The sequence below is a fragment of the Musa acuminata genome, chromosome BXJ1-2, assembly GCF_036884655.1.
Source record: "Musa acuminata AAA Group cultivar baxijiao chromosome BXJ1-2, Cavendish_Baxijiao_AAA, whole genome shotgun sequence".
Lineage (NCBI taxonomy): Eukaryota > Viridiplantae > Streptophyta > Magnoliopsida > Zingiberales > Musaceae > Musa > Musa acuminata.
Window position 1 is genome coordinate 30984694 of NC_088328.1, and position 16182 is coordinate 31000875.

Genomic DNA, 16182 nt, shown 5'->3' on the forward strand with positions numbered 1-16182 from the left:
TTTTAAGCTGTAGTGGTCTTATTTGTTTGAATGTTCATACTTCCTATGGGAAAGACTTATTGTGGATTGGGTTCTTCCACAAGGTTTTCAGAGTAGGTAATTAAAGGTGTGTTTTGGGATAAGGTCTTAGTCCTCTCTACTTTAACCAATATAAAAAAGGGGATGTCGAGATAGTTATCATTATCAGCTTGGATATTGACTCGGTCAAGTCTTGATTTCAACTGATCCAACCTTACTAATTTAATTTTTTTATGAAAGCTAAAAATATAATAATGCATTATGTTAAGAATTATAAAAATACATATAATATGTTTGGTGGAGACAACTATGACATTTGAGTAATGTTTATGTATATTCGTATCTTTTTGTTTTGTTTATATTTTATACCGTGATATTTTGATTGATTTTTATAATTATTTCAAGCTTAGATAAAACTGTCTAGAAACAAACGATAATTATTTTAGGAGTTTTTTAGCTTCGCAGAGGTGAGGATTATTAGTCAGCATAACACCCAAGAGTTACATGGGTGGCACATGATTGGATGGGCCTTTTTACCTTCTTGGTTCGTTGTCTTGTTTCGTAATAATGCCATATGAGCACTTGTGAGGACTTCTGATCACGATGGACCACCTTGGACCTCTTGTCACACGATTATTTAGAGCTTGTGAAGTCTAAGTTTATAATTTATATTGTCTATCAAGTGTTTGTTGAAATGATGAATCTTAAATTTAAATGCTTCATCTAATCCGTCTTCTCTTTTGCAAATCCTTAAGGGATCATAAGAGATTTCAGAGAGGTTAACTTTATGTGGTGGGACACGTAAGAGTGTCACACAATTTAGACAAAACCAGCTAGGTCCATGATAGATGGTATCAAAGCGGAATAAGCACACTTAGAAATACTTGGCATACAAACATGAGAGACCTAAGAGTTGTGTTGAGGGCATCTAGCATACACGGTTGTTTAAGAGAAATGTGCGTTGAGATGTAGAGAAAGGAGTTACTCAGAAGAACCGGCATATGAGATTGACATTCAGAGAAATGACCAACCCTTCGTATGAGAGATACCACGAGGATAAGTGAGATGAGAAGAACACGTAGCACATAAAGGTTGGCATAGCTGAGTTCTAGCTATGGCTCAACGTTGACAACAAAACTTGATGGTGCTCAAGACAAGCGGAGCACTTAGCAAAGGATGAAACAGTGTTAGGAGGGATAGATTGCTTGGTGATGAAAGAGTTGTACAAAGCTCATAGAGGTGAAGAAAATTGCTAGCTCGAAGAATTCGGTATTGATGCAAGGACTTATATACAGACGATGGATTATCTATGTCCATCCTAAGGCGATTGAAACTTGGCATCATCTCTTCAGCATGTGAAGGATATACCCGTAGAAGGTTGAAGTGTGCAATAAGTTCAACATATTACTAGACCTTGAGGGGTGCAGTGGAGGGTTGTATTGAGGAAGAGTTATAATCTAGCAAGTGCATTTGCAGTGGTAGAACAATACATAATTTGTTCAGTAGTATGAGGTAGTCTAAGGTGATGGTGGTCTTCAAAACTTTCAAAGGAAAGAATGTGAAGAGAAAAATTGCTCTGATGGGCAGATTTTTAGGAGGGATAAGTCTCGATTCTTTAGAGGAAGAATCATGTATAACGGACCATACATGTTGAGGAGGGATACCTCAAGACGACAACTCCACAAAGCTCAATGAATCGAGCAAGTTGTTGTATGATCTCGCATAAGGTAATGTGTTAGTAAATACATTGCGAGATCAAGTAAGGGAATGACCCGAGGTAATACCAAATAAATGTACACTTAGAGTCAATGTGGAGATCTGATTTAATGGAGGAATGACCCATGGAATGGTGAGCGTATGTGCTACTATCAACTCAATGCAAATCGAGGAGCGGAGCAACTTGGGTGGAACTTGGTGAAGTGCCTAAGTCATATGAAGGGAGTTAACATAGAAGATGAAACTTGGAGTGGAGGCATAAAACTTACCTTGGATAGAGGTTATGGATATGAACTCTTGTAGAAGCAAGAGCGGGATTATATCATTCCATATCATTCTGATGGAGCGGACTCATCGTGCATGGTGCCAAAGTTAAAAGGAGCTTTGAGACATATACACATTATCTCGACGAAGTATTTAATGAAGGAACTAAGACGACTCAATTTGCGGAGGTGAAGTTAGGGTCAGAAGGCCTTGGCATGGGACAAAGAGGATGTGAAGGCGAATACCCTTGAAACATATGTCACAATGTTGTCATTCAAGTTACCGCGAAGAAAGCGATGTGCAATGGAGATTATGTAAGGGTAGGGACCTAGGATCCAGACAATGATGCACTAATATCAGCAAAGTTGATGGGCTTCGATGGTTACTTTACGATAAACTATTCTAGAGCTATGCTTCATCCAGATGTGACCCAAGAGCGAGTTAATAAAGATCAATTACCAAAGAAGCGAACATAATCGGAGGTGGGGGAGGCCCTACGATGTGTTGGCAAAGGTTACTCATGATGAGATCACAGTCCGAGTTCATCCCACAAAGATCAAATGGAGATATCATCAGGAGACGATATAGTGCAGCGAATCATGGTGGAATAGTATGAGGCAATGCGACATGCACAGGAGAAATCCCGTGAGGGACTTGATCATACGGAGGTATAATCAGGAGCTACCGAAAGCTCTACTTCAGTGAACAACATGACGACATGAAGGTTTACGGATTCGATGAGTGAATGTTATAATATTATAGAGGTTGGTCTTCTTTGTATGTATCAAATTTTGTATCGGATGCAAGCCTTGATCATTAACATATGAGTTTATGTGCCATAGAGGGAAAATTTTGAGTGCAAATACTAATGAGCCTCGTGGGGGAGACATAATTATATAGAGGTATAATCAGTACAGTTGAAGAGTTGAACTATTTCATAACTAATATTTATTTAAAGGAGCTCGACAAGTCCAAGAATAAGATCTAAATAAATATTGTTACCAATGATGTAAATGAGAACAGAATGAGCTCTACAACATAATCTTAGAAGCTATGCATGAAAAAAGTGGAAGACAATAGTAAAATTGCTTTGCACATATTCAAAGACCTTTGGAAGAAAGTGGAAGACAACAATTGTCAAATTCTCACCAATGGTGATCAATTCTACTAAGAGTAGATTGTTTACTTCATTTCCCAACAGAATATCAATTGAAAGCAAAAGTGATGCGAACTTACTTAGATGTGATAATTAAATAGAAGAGGAATCGATGGGTAAATTTTGTGGAGGAAAGACCTAAAAAACTTCAAAGTTGGGAAGGTGATGCTTGTTAAAGCTCCATAGGCATCCAACCAGTTCAAGTGATGCAAGACATTTGAGAGACTAGCGCATAACAAGGAATGTCTCTTTCTTCATTTAAAGGATCCGTGCAAACCAATAAAAATTATCACAACTCGATTGACCTCACACAAAAGCCAATCATTGGCGAGTTGAAGTAGCATGGTATATCAAAGTTCGATTATTTAACAACAATGACAAAGAGTAGTTGAGAGCCAAGAGACACATTGTAATCAGAGCAGATGAGTGAAGATTTAACAAAAGCAAGGAGATGCAGCATCCGCAAAGGCTTCGACAAGAATGTCGAAAGAATAAGTAAGGGAAAATATCATTGACAAAGTTGTAAATAGGGTGTTCAATGTAATGCTCATATATGTACATGTCTCTTAGTTTTGTTCATGCTTTGCACAACATGTAGAAGGCTTGCAGTAAGCTTGACAGCCTCATTTTGATTGGCTTTTGTTATTGTTTAATGCTTGTAAATGTAGGTTATGTATAATCATTACGCAGAGATAATAACCCAAAAATAAGTCATCCAGACAATTATTTTTGATGTTTTCTAGCTCTATAAAGTGGTACGAAGTGTCAATCAATGTAATATCCAAAAGTTACCCGGATGACACGTAACAAGATGGGCATTTTGGATAGTGTCTAGGATTGATTCGTTATCTTATTCCATAGCAATATCATGTGAATACTCGTAAAAACTAGTAAAAACTCTTAACCACAATGAACTACCTTGCACCCTTTATTACGACTATTTAAAGCTTTCGAAATTTAAATTTATAATTTACATTATCTATCGATTGTTTATTAAAATGATTAATTGTGAGATCCTGAATTACAAAATTTCTCTAATTCGTCAAATCATAAAAAGTTGATCACGAACATAGATGTAAAGAGATAGCACAACTCAAGTAAAATAAACTAAATTTGTGACAATAGATCTATTAATCTTCAAGATTACATTAATAATTATTTAATAATTTTTTTCTTTATTTCCAACTCCAGTAGAGAAATAAAGCTTCGTGACACTGTACATTGGCTTGGATGTGTTTCACCGGCGAAGAGTGACTATAGAACATGACCTTCCTACAATCCAACCACTAACACAAGATGCCCTACCTCTCCAATGGAAGCATCAACACCCGGTTTAGCGCCAGCACAGGAATCTTCTCGAGTCATTCGGATGATTTGACGCCTTCGAGTGCGTGAGCATGCCTGAAGTTGAGAATACCTGAAAGGCCTCGTCCCTTGGCAAGCCGTTCGATCTCGCTGATCTTCAGCTTGAGTTGTTCTACTTCTCTCACTAGCTCTTCCTCTTTCTGTTTCATAGCCTTCAAGAACAGAAAAACACATTTTTGTTAGATAACAGAAGACGGCTTAAAGTAAATTATAAGGCTGCAACACTGCATTGATAATATAATGATTAGAACATCTTGACCAAGAGAAACATGCCTCAATAACCAAAACAGAAATGTGTGTTTCTTGCAGTTGACTCGAGTCACATGCCAGAAGACTTATCTGAAGGATGTTCTTTGACCTATTTATGGATTCTTACAAGTAGCACAGGATTGGAAAAGCCAAAAAAGAGAAAAGAACTTCTCTTAATGAATTGCAGTTGTTTTGTAGCTTATATCAACCCCAATTATCTTTCAGGTCCACGTAGATTTTCTAAATGCAACAGAAGTTCCAAAAGAAGAAAAGGAAATAATTTAACAATGTAGAAAAGAAAACATACTTGTGAATGAAAATTTCAGTTATTACCTCAATTTCCTGCCTGCGGATTTCCTCCTTCCTAGCTTCTGACCTTGCACTTCTTTGCACCTCAAATATCAAACCAGCTCCGGCCACCTACCGACCCAAAGAGGCCAAGGCATAGTCAAACAAAATAAAAATGCAAAGTTTCCTCTCATCTATTAGAAAACAGAATCTTCACGACATCAACCATGAGAAATGCATTAGTTATCCTTAGAAGGATCGACACATAAACAGTACACAGGGCAAACTTGCAATCACCAATTCATAAAACAGTTTCTATCGATTGCTGGCACAATAGAGCATCTAGTAATTATCAGCTTCAGTTCAAAATATTAAATTTGCTTGTGGTTTAAGTATATAATCTATTCATGGCATGTACGTACTGAGAAAACGAAGAGTTCTCCAATAAGGTCCGCAGCAGCTTGAACAGCTTTTTCCTCATTTAATGGCTGGATCTCAACGTTGGTTGAATGACCATAAATTCGTCTTTGTATGTTTGTTGTGATGCGATGGTTGGCCTGTTACAGATACATTAAGCGGTAACCATGTTGTTATGCTACTAATGACAATATTTTCAAAGCTAAACTATTTTTTGGAGGATTTTTATGAAAATATAAATAAATGGTTGTAAACCAAGCAACCATTTTCTATACCAATCAGAATATATATCAAATGTGTGATGAAAGATAAAAAGAAGATTACATAATTCACATATAACTTAAGGCTGCAGGATAAATAAAGTGAAACGGGTAGGTTTACTACGGATTGTAGAGAATAATTGTCAGAATAATGATACCAGCTTGGATACATCATGAGAAAATGATTCAAGTATATGACTGGGCTATCATGATTCTGCAATGCTTTAGAATAAAGAAACTGCTACATTTAACCAGTGTCATAAAATGTTGTTGATCTTCTAAGTAAAGCACTTATTTTCTTTTCTACGTAAGTACAGATTTTCTGTCAGTGTAATAATGACCAATAATGCCAAAAGCATAATTACTTCAAAAATGTAAATTTTGCTTTTAACTGTAAAAAGCCAAAGTCAGCTGGGCCAGTTTTTTCGTTACTAAGAAAATAAGAATAAAATTTATAATTAATTGACATTACTTTATAGAGGAAAGGTAACTTCAAAGATAATTTTATAACCACCTCCAATTTCTTTGAGAACACTTTTACAACTGCCAAACGAATTTCCTTTAAGAATACTTTGCCCTCATTCAAGTTCAAGTTTATTATACAAATGGTGGCTCAGATCTCTCATCATCGTATGAGAACCATAATTATAAATCCTCTAACTAGCGGTGTGTAGTTAACAAAGGCCATCACTTAAATGTATTATTTACACTATCAACTTACTATATTCTTATAACTGAAATTCCACCTTGATAGTGCCATGATGTCCCTTGAACCAAACATGTGATGAGCGTCAATAACTATCTCTTAAACTGGATCTCTCTATAAAGAAATGACATAACTGATTCGACTAAAGAAGTCCCTTTTAATGAGTCAACTAGAAATTCATATTTATTTGTCATGAAAATTTTTGAATTTCAAGGATTGAGGTGTATGCTTAAGCAACTCGTAATAATATTTATTCCATTCGTCAAGTACTTCACAACCAAAAACCATAATGTCTCAACTACCTGGGTTTGTCTACATTGTTAATTACTTCAGTACTTCACTATTCATGGAACTTCAAAAAAATGTGAAACCTACAAGTTATAAGAATATCATGAAATTTAGCAATATTGTCGTACAGCACAAAGACAAGTCACATTGATCCATCCTCCAGAAATGGGTTTTCCATGCTATTTTAACTAGTAATTACCAGGTTGTACCACAATTTGTGACTACAAATCCTATAAAAGGATAACATCAAGTTCTACGTGGCCAAAAATGAGGTCAAAGACAGAGCCATTGGCATAGTCTCTAAAAAGTTACCAACTTCAGTAGTGCTTTGAAGTCACCAGCAACCAGATTAAAGAATTTCTCCGATTATGGTATGCATCGATCCACCAATTTACCCACAACACATTTTAATGAGGAGTCAGATAGTAGCTTTATCAACAAGCCAATTTCTAAGCATATGAAAGATCACAAATTTTGATCACTAGGTAGATAAATAAAGGGTTTTGGTCATAATAAGATCTCATCGCCCTAATCGGACCTGATGCTGAGTGTTTCTAAAAGAGGATTCAAACTCGGGGAAATGGAAACTTGAAGACCTGAGCTAGATTAATGATCAGCTGGCGGAACTTTGGATGGAGGCCGGCCTCCTTCTTGAGCCGGTTGGCGATGGGCTTGCAGACCGTCTTCAGAAGCAACGTCCCAAGCTTCACCACCGGCAAGATCATCCTTCCTCTCCGCACTCAACGCGGCCCAGCCGAGCCCTTGGAGAATTCCGGAGGAATCAGGCCAATACGAGGAGGGGAACGAGTGGATTCCCTCCCGACATTTGCGTTTTGTCCCTCGAGCTGGCTGCGGAGCGACGCCGGCCGGGACGGGAAAACCCTATCTCCGTCTCTCTCACACATCTTGAGAAAGCGCTCCCATGAGACAGATGCCGGGTGAGGCAGTGTGTCCCACAAGACTCTCATGTCGTGGCATAAATCGCCCTGCAGTCGTGAAAGATACAGAAGTACGCAGTACTCAACAAAGCAGAACGGTATATTTATACGCTATCAGTTCTGTTCCTGGCGATTACGAGTTACGACACTCCATTTCGAAACAAAATATGGGGGATGTTATCATCAATCGATCATGTCATGTGCGCTGCGCCAATGTATGGTGATCATATTTAATGCTAATCGCAGTGTGTACTCAGAAGAGGCTTACTCTTTGAGACTATGGCTAGAATGTTATTTTGCTTACAATAGCATCACATTGCGAGCCACCGTCCTCGCCCACAACCTGAGCTGCTCCTTCGCGTCTGCGGCCGATCTCCTCTCGTCCCACGCAAGCTTTGGAGGTGCAGTTCTCTCTATCAACCACGCTTTCGACAGATACGCTCGACACCCTCCGCAGTCGCCAGATATCGGCCTCTTGTCTCGCAGGCAGCGAACCACATCTGCGAGCCTCGCGCTCGGTCCTTCCTCGACGAAGACGAAGCCCAAGTCCCTGAATCCTTGGACCTCGAATGCCTCCATTTCGCTGTAGCTTCTCCACTTCCTCCTCCCTTGGATGAACCTCCTGCGTGATCTCTTGCCGTCCGGTTCCTTCTTTCGAGCTCGATGCGACGGCGTCGATGGAGGTCGGAGCAGCTTGCGAGCAATTTCAGTGGCACCAGCTTCTTCCTTGGCCGTGGTTGGAGTGCAGGGAGGTCTTGGTGGTGGTCTTCTGCCTTTGAGTGGATTGTGGAAGAACCAGTACTCATCTAAAAGATCCATCGGCGACTCCACCACCGCCTTGCCATCTGTGGCTGCAGCAGTGGCAGACCCAAATGCTTTCTCCTCTGCGGCCATGCCGATCATGATCACATCTTGGTGGACAGCGAGAGAGAGAGAGAGAGAGAGAGAGGGAACTAAAAAGAGATGGGGAGGAGGAGAGAAGCCTCTGGTGGAGCAGCAGCGACGGTGGTACAGATGCATGTAACGTAGCTTTGATCACCAAACGAACTTTAGCGGGTATCCATTAAAGGGATCGATTACATGCTGTGGGACATGCCGAATCTTTTTGCTTCTTCTTCTTCTTCTTCTTCCCGTATGGATCGATTACATGCATGAACATGTTGATCACACCGGTCAATACGTGCATGTATAGTATAATTTAGTATTTTACTACGATAATAGAAGGCATGAATTGCATTAAAGAAGCAAATCCAACAAGGGGCGAAAGTACAAGAACGCCATAGTGTCGTAACCTACCAAAAACATTGGGTTTGTAGGAGAGTTCATCCCTCCATACCCAATGCATCTTGTTAGATACAGTATAATTAGCTAGTCAGTTAGTCAATTTGGGTCATTGACTATGAAGGGATTCATTCTTTGGTGGATATGATTAAGGAGGGAGAATGTTTGATAGATCTGATAATTTCTTATTTCTTTTTTCCAGTTTAATTGATTTAAAATTTCAAATATTTTATATGAAAACTCATCCTAGACATTATTTAACATAATATATATCATATGACGACACATGAACATTAATTTAATATAAAATCTTAAATTTGTTAAGTCGTGGATCAACCTAATATTTATCGCATGAGCATCACGACGACTTCTGAATCTAAAATTATCGGCTAACCGATGCACAAATCGGTGATTCCTGTAATAAGAAAGAGAATTCAACATATCTCCATCCTATGATCAAGCCAAAAAACAAAAAAGGAAGAAGGAAAAAAGAACACCCAGGGCTGCCACAGATGTTCCAAAGCTGACTGTCTAAGAGTTCCCAACATGGATCCAGAAAAATACAATCACAGGAACAGCTTAGTTAAACAAACAAATCTTATAAGGTATGTGATGAAATCTTACACATGGTGATGAGAATTTCCTATCATTTCCATATCACTGTTTCTTTTAAGTGACTTCAAGATCGAAATGTTAAATGAAGCATAGGAAAAGAAACAAATGTATCATGTCAAAAAGATCAGACTCCAGGAATCAGTGATGGTTCTTTCCACCACTATTCAAGTTCTCATGAAACCTCTGTTTTCTTTTCAACAATTGACAAATCAAACCTCAGTAAACAAATAGTATCTAGATCCTCAAATCTAAGTATTATCAGAATACAAAAACAGGAAAGAGGAGATCGACGAAATGAGATGACTGCATGTTGGGAAACAACCTAACACAGCTCAAAAATGTTCAATTTCTCAATGTTAACTGCTGCTCAAGATGCATCTGACACAGTTCAGTATGATAGCATCTGTAGTCGGATTGGGTTTTATAACAAATTTGACACCAAGAAAATCTATAGTATTTCAAAGTGTTTCTTTACCCTATGGTTTTAGCTTCTCGACTCGAACCTTGGATACATCTGGTGGACACACAGCACAGAGGGGAAGAGCAAGCCCTGGAAAACATTCAAAAGTGCATGAGCTTACACCATTAGAATCATAAAAATCAATGCATACAGAATTCACTTCTCTTCTTTACCTCATGTTGTTATGTTCCCTAAAGCTAAATGATTACATGTCTTGAACCAAGTTCGGACAAACGTAAGCTTTTATGTAGAGTAGTTTGCAGAATTGTTTAATTAATGAAGGTCACATATACAAAAATATTGCATGACAATATTGGACAAATAGAATGACTATCTAAATATGATAATATTACATGATAATTCTGGATGACTATTTTGGAATATAGTTCCTTTTAGTATCTGTCCTAGAATATAAACCTGGATCTGAACCAAGCTTAAATAACGATGCACAACACACAATTTATTGTTGTCGAAAAGCTTCAATAACTTCACAATCACAAACCATATATGAGCCTATATCCACACACTGTTTGAAGAACTTGCCTATCAGGAAGAACTTGCCAACCATATATATGACCTAGAAAATGTGGAACTGCAAGCTACTGAGCAATTGGTTTTAAAAATAGCCAAACACAATCAGGCAACTGCTTAGGAGTCGATAAACACATTCTAAATTTTCTCTGAATTTTAGTACAAATTTTATATTTTAGTTCTATCATTCAAAATATATAAGATACAAGAATGTGCTTTGCTAGTTTGCTAAATATTCCTTTCAAATTTCATGCATTTTTCCTGGCATGAGACTAACAACATGATATGCTCCAAGATTCCACATAAAAACGAAAACAGTAACATCCACAATTGCTACACAAGATTTCCATTGAGATAGCAGACCATGGTTGCTATTTTCGTTGCAGAGGCTACAGAACATCAATAACACAAAACGGCTTATCAATATTTCACACAGCATTCGACACAATGTTCTTACCTTGTCTAAGAGCTGAACAAAATCATTTAAATTGGTTGGTATCAGCTCAGAATTCCAATCCCAGCAGCCCCAGTGGGTTGATGTCTGTCCTTCCAAAAGCAAGCATCCGGCATCAGCCTCACCGATAACCTCATTGGTTCTGAATTGCACCATGTTAGCACAAGTGGACCATATGCCAGAGTTGGCGCTGGTGTTGGCCTCACAGCAACATTGCCTCTCCGCTTCTTCTCTGTATCTAATGCAGTGGATGAAACTGATGCCAGAAGTGGTGTAGGCTGGGGTGCCTCTTGTATGGGAGCAACGACTTCCTTTTTCTCACTGTTTTTATCAGTGCTAGTGGTGGTGGTGGCTGCAACACTGGCAGTGGACTTAGAAGAGTGATGAGGCTGGTTGTTAGGGTGGTGGAGACACGACCGAAGGCAGTCAGTGCCACTGACCGAAGCGTCTTCCGACATCTCCGTTGACAGATTAGGCTCATACATCATCAAAAGAAGGCAGTCAGGCAACTCTGTGGCTTTCACTCCCCCCTTTTTCTGCTGTTTCGCATTCTAGTTGGTCATGTTCCCTGTCTCCATCAGCCTCTTCTTTAACTTCCTTTTTATCTATGCTATGTGAGTTTTGAACCTCAATGGTGTCTTTTGGTCCCTCTACTCCACAAAGCAATCTTCTTTGCTATTGTTTTCTTCATCGATTGCTTTCTTTAGCAACCTCAGACCATCCTTGTCGATGGAGAAGCTCCATCTCCCCTTCCCTCCTGTGGAGAAGCTAGCTCTTCTTATTTCCTTCTCACTGACCCAGCATGGTCTCCCCACCTCCCACTCTGTGGAGAAGATATGCCGCTGCCTACCCCTTTCTCTCGAAGCAGAGCTGCACCTCCCACCTGCCTCCTTTGGTCTGGAGACGTATCTATCTGATCTCCTCTCCCCCTTGTCTGTAGCAGTTGAGCAGATGCTAGATACCCTTCCTACTTCCTCTTCCTTCTTATCTTATCCATTCTCGAGATGAGTATCATTTGCCATCTCTTGCTCCTCTAGCTTTTCTTCCAGCTGAGCATTCTTTGCTTCAGCAGCTGCTATTTCGTGCTCTTTTATATCGCCTCCTGTGTTTTCATTCACTTCAACAAGCTCAGCCGCAGCACCTGTTAGGTCCTCGTCCATGTTTTTCTCCTCTTCATCTGGACTTAGCTGCACCTCCTCTTCCTCTGCCTCTTTTACATGATATGCTTTCATCAGTTCTTCTGTCAAAACCACTGATTGAAAGCATTTCTCCACTCCTCTATCTTCTTGATACACTTGCTCGGTTTCAGTGGCCTCTTTACCCGTCTCTTCTCCTTCCCCTTCCTCATTATACTCTCCATGATGATCTCTGTTCTCATCACCATTATCTTCCTCCTCCTCGCCGCGCACTTGCATGGCGGGCGAATCCCGGAAACGGCTTGCCAGTGCCGCCATTCTGGCTGGATCAGATCTGCGCCTCGTTAGCAGCAGAGTGTTCCTCGGGGGAATGCATACGCTGACCGTCGCTTCCTCCTCTTGTTCTTTCTCCACCATCATCACCGCCTCTTCTCTCTTCTCCATCTCCACCAACAACCCCAAGTTCTCTCTTTATCCCTCCCTCGATGGCCATTCCCATCTCTCTGTCCCCTTTACCTTGGAATACCACGCCCATGACCTCTCGTCTGTTTCCGGCTTTGCTGCCTGGAACTTCCATCAAGCACCTCGTGAACATTGCACCGCAGGAACTCGACCGCTTCTTGTCCTTGTTCGCGTGATCTCGACGAAGAATAGGAACAGAGGGACCTTGGGCCACAAGGGGAGAAGCAATTGAACTCGTACCCGAATGCCCTCAGCACCTGGCAGATGTTCACCGAGAGCTGATGCACCCACCTCTGATATTTGATCCGGAAGCACTCTCGCGCCCCGCCGACGTTCTCCTTCCTCCGAAAGCTCCCCACCCTCCGGCTCCCCCACGCCGTGGCCTTGGCCTTTTTCTTGCCTTTGACCAGCACCTGGGCGATGCAGGTGACCTTGGGGGAAGACGGCTCCGCCGCCTCAAAGGCGACGCCTTTCCGCCTCCCTCCAGGGACTGCGGAAAACATCGGGGATTGGCCGCCCTTGAAGCTGCCACTCGTCCAGAGGCGGCAGCTGAGCGAGGAGGACAGGGACGGCGTCGCTGCGGCGTTGCGACTGGGGAGGGGCTTGGACAAGGGCACGGGCATGGCTGCGGCCGAGCGGCGGGAGGTGAGACAGAAGAAGAGATCGCCAACGCCGGCTCAATGGTGAGAATGTGATCGGTCGCCTCCGCAAACGGAAGACCTCTTCTCCCGCTGGGACTACCTATTTAGACAACTATTCCTCGTAAGGACGAGAATAGCTGCTTTCATTCCCGGTGGGACTGTAAGCGAAAGTAGGGTTATTTACATATTAGCCGAGTTAGACCTCTTAATATTTTGATTTTTAATTTTAAAAATTATATTAGAATCCATTATAATTATGCATCTATTTTTATTTATTCTAATACCATCGATTTTATTGATAAAAATATAAAATAATAAATAAAAAAATAAATTTAACATTCCGATTAAGGATGACGGACGACATCGATGATGGCGGATGACAATACCGTTTAAGACCACAAGTGATTATTGTGGATAAGAAGAGTAATGGCAAAAGGTGAAGGTTGTTTTGTATCTGCATCAATGTCAATACAATCGTCGAATGACGTGGACATGCATATATATCGGTATTGACGTAGTCATCGAGAGATGAAAAAACCACTCGACATCTAAATCAACACTGATGCAAATGTAGAGCGGCAAAATGATCACTCGGTAACTGCGTCGATGTTGATGCAAATGCAAAGCGACCCTCATCTCTTACTTTTTTGTCTGTTAGGATAGATGGATTAAATGTTTCACTTTCATAACTATCGAGATTTCAATGAAAATTTTTTAAGTATAGAGACCAATATGTATAAGTCTAACTATATGGGTTAATATATAATTAACCAGTAAAAGAATGATAAAAATATATAATAATAATAATAATAATTAAACAAATCTATAAGTGCATGAGGATAATGGGGCTCTTTTGTGAGCTAACATAATTAGAATATTAATTCAATGATTGTGTTGGGCGATGATCTATTATGGATAAATTTTTCAAAAAAAAGTTATTATTATTATTTTGGGTAAAATACTCTTTATTTTGTAAAAGATGATATTACTTTGACCCTTTGTCTTATCGACCACCATCATTATGTAACTATCTTTGTTTTATTGCAAGGCCTTGCCATTGCTCGAAGGAATTGAGGTGGGGGACGAGGCTGAGGGCAAGGAGACAACCATGGTGCTACATCTACCCCCCACATGCCTTCTGCCATGTTGGTCGTTGAGCCCTCCATATGTATAACAATTATCGACCTTAGCGAAGGGAAATGAGATGATCACAATGGGGCTTCCCTTCCTCCTCCCCACATGGGCCTCCATACAAGGCTTCGTCCATGCCTCCTTTGTTTAGTTACTTTGTTCCCTTGATTGAGTGACACCAAAGGGTACAAGTAAGCAAAAGCAAGCTCCTTCAACGTAATGAGTTCAAAATCTTGGAGTTTGAGGATACTCTCCTCGAAGATGACATGACGAGAGGCATTTGAGGTGGAGGTGAGGAGTGAAGTGATAGCAACAACATGCGTCGTGGTGGAGACGAAGGGCGAGGGCCTCGCGATGGACCTTTAACGATGTCTTGGTAATACGCGAACAATGACTAAGGTGTAGCTAGTGAATGAAGGTGTGATGATCGATGGGGCGGAGACTAGGATAATATCATCTTTTAAAAAACTAGAGATGTTCTATGAAAAATATAAAAAATTAATTTTTTATAAAAACATTCATCTTTTTATATTTTTTAATAAAAAAATTATATATAAAAAACCATCTATCTCCGTACATGGTTCGTTCTTTCAATAAACATTAAGAGTCGACAAAGAAGAACAAAAACAATATCATCCTCAAACACTCATCGGTAGACATGAGGAGAGTTGTGAGTGTTGTTCAAGTTAGATCAATCACAAATATACTTTAAAATTATATGAAATGGATGATAAGCACCGATGCAGTACTCATTAGAGTTGATCAATATCGAGCTATAAAATTGATCATTTCGAGCCCACAATCATCGATTCGACAATTGGGAGCCCTTTTAAGCTTATAAAAATCTCTCCCTATTCCTTCTTTTATGCTGTAACCCACCAACCAAAGGTTCTTAGGACACATTGTTGTTTATAATAAGGAGACAATGATTTACCAATATAATTTATCCTGGAAGTGATTTCAAGATTTGGTCCGATAAATCTACATACAATATTAAAGGATGGATCTATTGGCTATAAAATATTGTCATTCAATTTAGTAGTAGAAGCATGTATATATTAATGTTATTTCGATAGTTTATTTTACTCAAATATTAGAATTTTAATATATATTTTAACATCTTAACTCTTTTTTCTTTATAAGTAATTCAAAAGTAACTTTCTTTCATGGAGGATTGATCGTACAATAAGAATTTTAATTTTTGATACTTATACCCTTGAATTAATATTCATTTTATAGCTATATATTTTAGTTGTATTTAATTTTAACTTATACACTAAAAAATTGGGAGGAAAATATTAATTTTTTATTTTTTTAATCAAATTTTGGGTGTGTTGGTACATTCGAATATACCAACATAAGGTATCAATTATATCAATATCGATCAATACGTACTAATCCAACTAAGGATCAATGCACAGTACAAGATAATATACCATGATCGCATCAATATTTTGGTTTCGTGTACATACGAAACCAAAAATATTTTGATTTCTTTAAAGAAAGAAGAAACGAGTCTATAATTCGATACGAACTTTTAAGAATTTATGATATTTGCAATTCCTCTGAATAATTTCTTTAATCCCGAACATTCTTCTACTGATAATTCTTATAATTTACTATTTACAACTCTCGCATCTTATATTTTTATTTTTTTCCATAATCTATAATTTTGTTGTCGACATTGTTCGTTCGTCCGAGGAGGAGAAGGATGAAGAGAATATTTATATCTATTTATAAAAAAAATATTTTAAAAATAATAAAAGCATTTATAAGATGGGATTGTGAAAACATATAAATTACTTA

General features: G+C 39.2%; 2 protein-coding genes across 2 annotated transcripts; both read right to left on the bottom strand.

Annotated features, from left to right (window-relative positions):
* Nucleotides 1-4257: 4257 nt before the first annotated feature.
* Nucleotides 4258-7668, bottom strand: LOC135609716 (OPA3-like protein). Its single transcript, XM_065103266.1, has 4 exons — nt 7324-7668; nt 5479-5613; nt 5102-5188; nt 4258-4671 (listed from the first exon to the last, which is right to left on the bottom strand). The coding sequence occupies exons 1-4, from the start codon at nt 7450-7452 to the stop codon at nt 4516-4518; spliced, it is 507 nt and encodes a 168-aa protein (XP_064959338.1). The 5' UTR covers nt 7453-7668; the 3' UTR covers nt 4258-4515.
* Nucleotides 7669-7965: 297 nt separating this feature from the next.
* Nucleotides 7966-8559, bottom strand: LOC103976591 (uncharacterized). The gene has a single exon (XM_009391858.2). It carries the CDS (start codon nt 8557-8559, stop codon nt 7966-7968), a length of 594 nt encoding a protein of 197 aa, XP_009390133.2.
* Nucleotides 8560-16182: the final 7623 nt, after the last annotated feature.

Coding starts and splice junctions, on each gene's coding strand:
- LOC135609716 (XM_065103266.1), bottom strand. CDS start 7,452: ATGATCTTGCCGGTGGTGAAGCTTGGGACGTTGCTTCTGAAGACGGTC. Junction 5,189..5,478: donor GAGAACTCTTCGTTTTCTCA/GTACGTACATGC, acceptor TTGGGTCGGTAG/GTGGCCGGAGCTGGTTTGAT. Junction 4,672..5,101: donor TCCGCAGGCAGGAAATTGAG/GTAATAACTGAA, acceptor CTGTTCTTGAAG/GCTATGAAACAGAAAGAGGA.
- LOC103976591 (XM_009391858.2), bottom strand. CDS start 8,559: ATGGCCGCAGAGGAGAAAGCATTTGGGTCTGCCACTGCTGCAGCCACA.